We start from the raw sequence: 3,082 nt of genomic DNA on the forward strand, positions 1-3,082 counted from the left end.
TCTTTTCCTAGTTTAATTTTAACTTTGTTTCCTATGTTCTCCCCTTCTGTCTCTCTTTTTCTACTTATTCTCCCTGTTTATTGCTCCAATTCTACTCTGTTTTTATATTTTTCTTAATAATTCTGCTTCCTTTTGTATTCTTTTTCATTCTTGCCTTTCACACCATTGTTACTACTCTTTCCTGTGTGTTCACTGTTCATAGCCACCATCTGCTGCAAGGTCTGCATTGCGCTTTATGCTGCTCTGCTTTCTGTATGTTAGCAGTAAAGTGAAACTAACCAAACCCAATTTAACTTTGCTGCAGGTATCACACTAGCAGAGTGGCAAAGAAGAACAATGCTGGAACCGAAGAGATGTGATGTGTGTTTGACTGGTATGTATGCTACACTGTTTTAGGTGTTCATGTGTGAAAGAGTACATACATGAAAATTATGTTTTATTACTTGCATATTCTAATCTAGTATTTTGCAGGGAGGTTGGTATTGGTAAAGAAAAAAGAATAGCGGGGGAGACAATTCAGGTCTAAAGCCTTTAGTTTACTGCAAAACAGGAATAAGAACTATTATTTTTATTCTTGGTTTCCTTTTTTGTTCTAGGAAGTGATGATAAGAGAATGTCATCAGGCTTCCGAATAAAACCGAAGAATGCAGTGCAAAAGAGCAGGACCTCTCCATGTCCTTCACCAAATTCTCCAGAACCTACAGTTAAGCCACAACCAAAACCTAGTGATAAACTTAACCCCAAAACTATTGATCCGGTATGTAAAGATATTTCTAAACAAATTCATTTTTCCTGGAAGCCTACCAGTATAAATGACTAAGGACAGCAGCAGGTGAAGGAGTCACAAAAGGTGCAGACAGTGACGATTTTTACCTCATCTGGCTACAAAAAGCAAATAATAGTTGTGACCAAACACAAGTGCATGGATGCAGATACCTTAAAAATGTCTGATGGGGTAAAAATATGAACCCTCATTGCATGAGGTATCAGATAAAAATGTTTGAAAATGTAGTGTCTTCTGTAACTTGTGTCTGCTGAGCTCCCAGCCTGTTGTTTTCAGAATGGGAGGGGGAGGGAGTTCAGTCTGGGTTTTTTTCAGCCCCCCTCAGAGGGTGGGGCAAGTGTATTGGTGCCACCCCACCCTGAAGTGACGGGTCCAGTTCACCCACCCCACTCCAGCACCAGCTGGGGAGCCGCAAAAGCAAGCTCCCTCTGCTGCCTCTCCCTCCTCCCATTCTGAAACCAGCCAGCCCTGGCAGAGAGCTGTAGCTGCTACTATGGGAACCTGTCTGCAGGCTCCCATCCTGCAGCTGAACTCCTCTCCCCGCTGGAGCCAACAGTGAACTTCTGTTTGGTTTGGGGAAACGTTGTAACTCGGAACACTGCAGAACACGTTCTGAGTTGCAACTGGGAACTGCACTTCTGTCTGCACCCATAGATTACAGCATTAAGTCTGAATGTCAGAAATCTTTGAGCATAGAAAATCTATGGTTTCCTAGGACTTAGACATTCTTGTGTACCAGAGATTCAGATTCTGATTAATTTAACTTTTGAATATTTGGAATAAGTTTCTAGCTTTTCCAGAGACAGAAACAACAGTGGATTTATTTACATTGTGTCAGTTACTGCATCTTCAATCTGTACTCTGAAAAACTAACTCAACAGAACCAAGAGAGACTAACCAGTCTCACCTTTTTTCTGGCTTATTGACTAAAAGTCATTACACCACTAGTTAACTAGTTTGCTCCATGTCTCTTGCAAAAATCCAACAGATGTGATAGCTAAACTTACTTTTTAAATCTTGGCACTTCATACCTTTTAAAACCTATTTTCAAAGATGCCAGTTCTGAACAGTTGCATGTATCATGGTTGTTTGGCAGACTGAAGTTTTGGACTCCTGTGGTGTTCTTTATAAAGAGATTTTAGAGACTGGAGCGGAATTTTATACATTTTACATGTGACCAGCTCAAACTGTCACAATAGCCAAAAAAGGCAATATCTGAGTTATCACTAGGGATCCAGGTTTTCTGTTCATTGTGGAAAAACACAGATTTTCTTCTTTAAAGGGGAAAAAGTTAGGAAGCGACAAGTTTCCCCCTGTAGGCTGGCAGAGTTCCAGCCTGTAAGGGGTTGCTTGGGGTCGGGGGATGTGGGACACAAGCTACCACGTGTATGTGTGTGCATGCACGTATACACATGGCCAGCAATACATCCAGGCAGCAGTGGAGAGCAGCTCCTCCAACTGCCTGCAGGTAAGTCTATGGGAGAGAGGGGGCATAAGTGACATATGGGAGGGCAGGGGTGTAGACTGAGGTGGCCACAGTGAGGAAGGGAGTGGGGCAGGGTCAGAGTTGTGCCCAGCTGGCAGCAGGGGGGCACAACTCCACACTGCCACTGCCACCCCTGCTGCTCCTGGGAAGGCAGGGGCACCTTGCTATGGTAGCACAGTTGGTGCAGGGCTCCCAGTGGTGGCAGCACTGACTCTCACTGCCCTGCTCTGCCCTCCTGTGCCAGCTCCCATCTACTGGGCTGTGGAGGACAGTGTAGGGAGGGCAGCATGGCATGGAGCCCAAGCCTTGCAGCTGGCAGCCCACATCCTCCCCCGTCCTCCATGGGCTTTGCTCAGCTCTGCTCTGGCTGCGATGCTTGCAGAGGGGAGGGGAGCCAGGCTCTGCTCCGCTCTGGCTGCAGTAGCCATCGCTACCTGGAGCAGCCTGGGCTTGGGTGCTGCTGGCATGTGTGGGGCAGGGAGCATATAGGATACAGCAACCAGGTCCCATAGCCCTGGTAGCTGGGGGGTCCCCAAACAGGGCTTGGGGTGGGGCAGGGGTTTGTGAGTCGGGAGTGGGGGGCACCAGCAGGGCTGGAGAGCTGTGATTTGGGAGTGAGAGGTACTGGAAGGACTAGGGAGGCTGTGGTTTGGGAGTGGGGGAAATGGCATGGGCAGGGCACCAGCATATGAGGGCTGCTCAGTGCCACAAAGCAGTACAAGAGACAGCCACAGCTGGACCCACATCCTAGTGAGTGAAGGGGACAATGAGATCTCTGATTTTCTATGATAAAAAAACCAAAATCAAATGCC

General features: G+C 46.7%; 1 protein-coding gene across 3 annotated transcripts in view; it reads left to right on the forward strand.

Moving 5' to 3' along the window:
- The window catches only part of PACRGL (PARK2 coregulated like), a 39,359-nt gene that overhangs the window by 4,421 nt on the left and 31,856 nt on the right, over window positions 1-3,082 (forward strand). For 2 of the 3 annotated variants that reach the window (XM_019526552.1, XM_019526553.1), the window contains exons 2-3: window positions 305-373; window positions 597-757. In XM_019526552.1, coding sequence (XP_019382097.1) covers window positions 337-373; window positions 597-757 — 198 coding nt within the window. In that variant the 5' untranslated portion in view covers window positions 305-336. Of the gene's footprint in view, window positions 1-22; window positions 374-596; window positions 758-3,082 lie in introns of those variants that run through there. The other variant, XM_019526554.1, reaches the window with a different exon arrangement.

Source organism: Gavialis gangeticus, unplaced genomic scaffold (assembly GCF_001723915.1).
Source record: "Gavialis gangeticus isolate Ggan-Ray unplaced genomic scaffold, GavGan_comp1, whole genome shotgun sequence".
Classification (NCBI taxonomy): domain Eukaryota; kingdom Metazoa; phylum Chordata; order Crocodylia; family Gavialidae; genus Gavialis; species Gavialis gangeticus.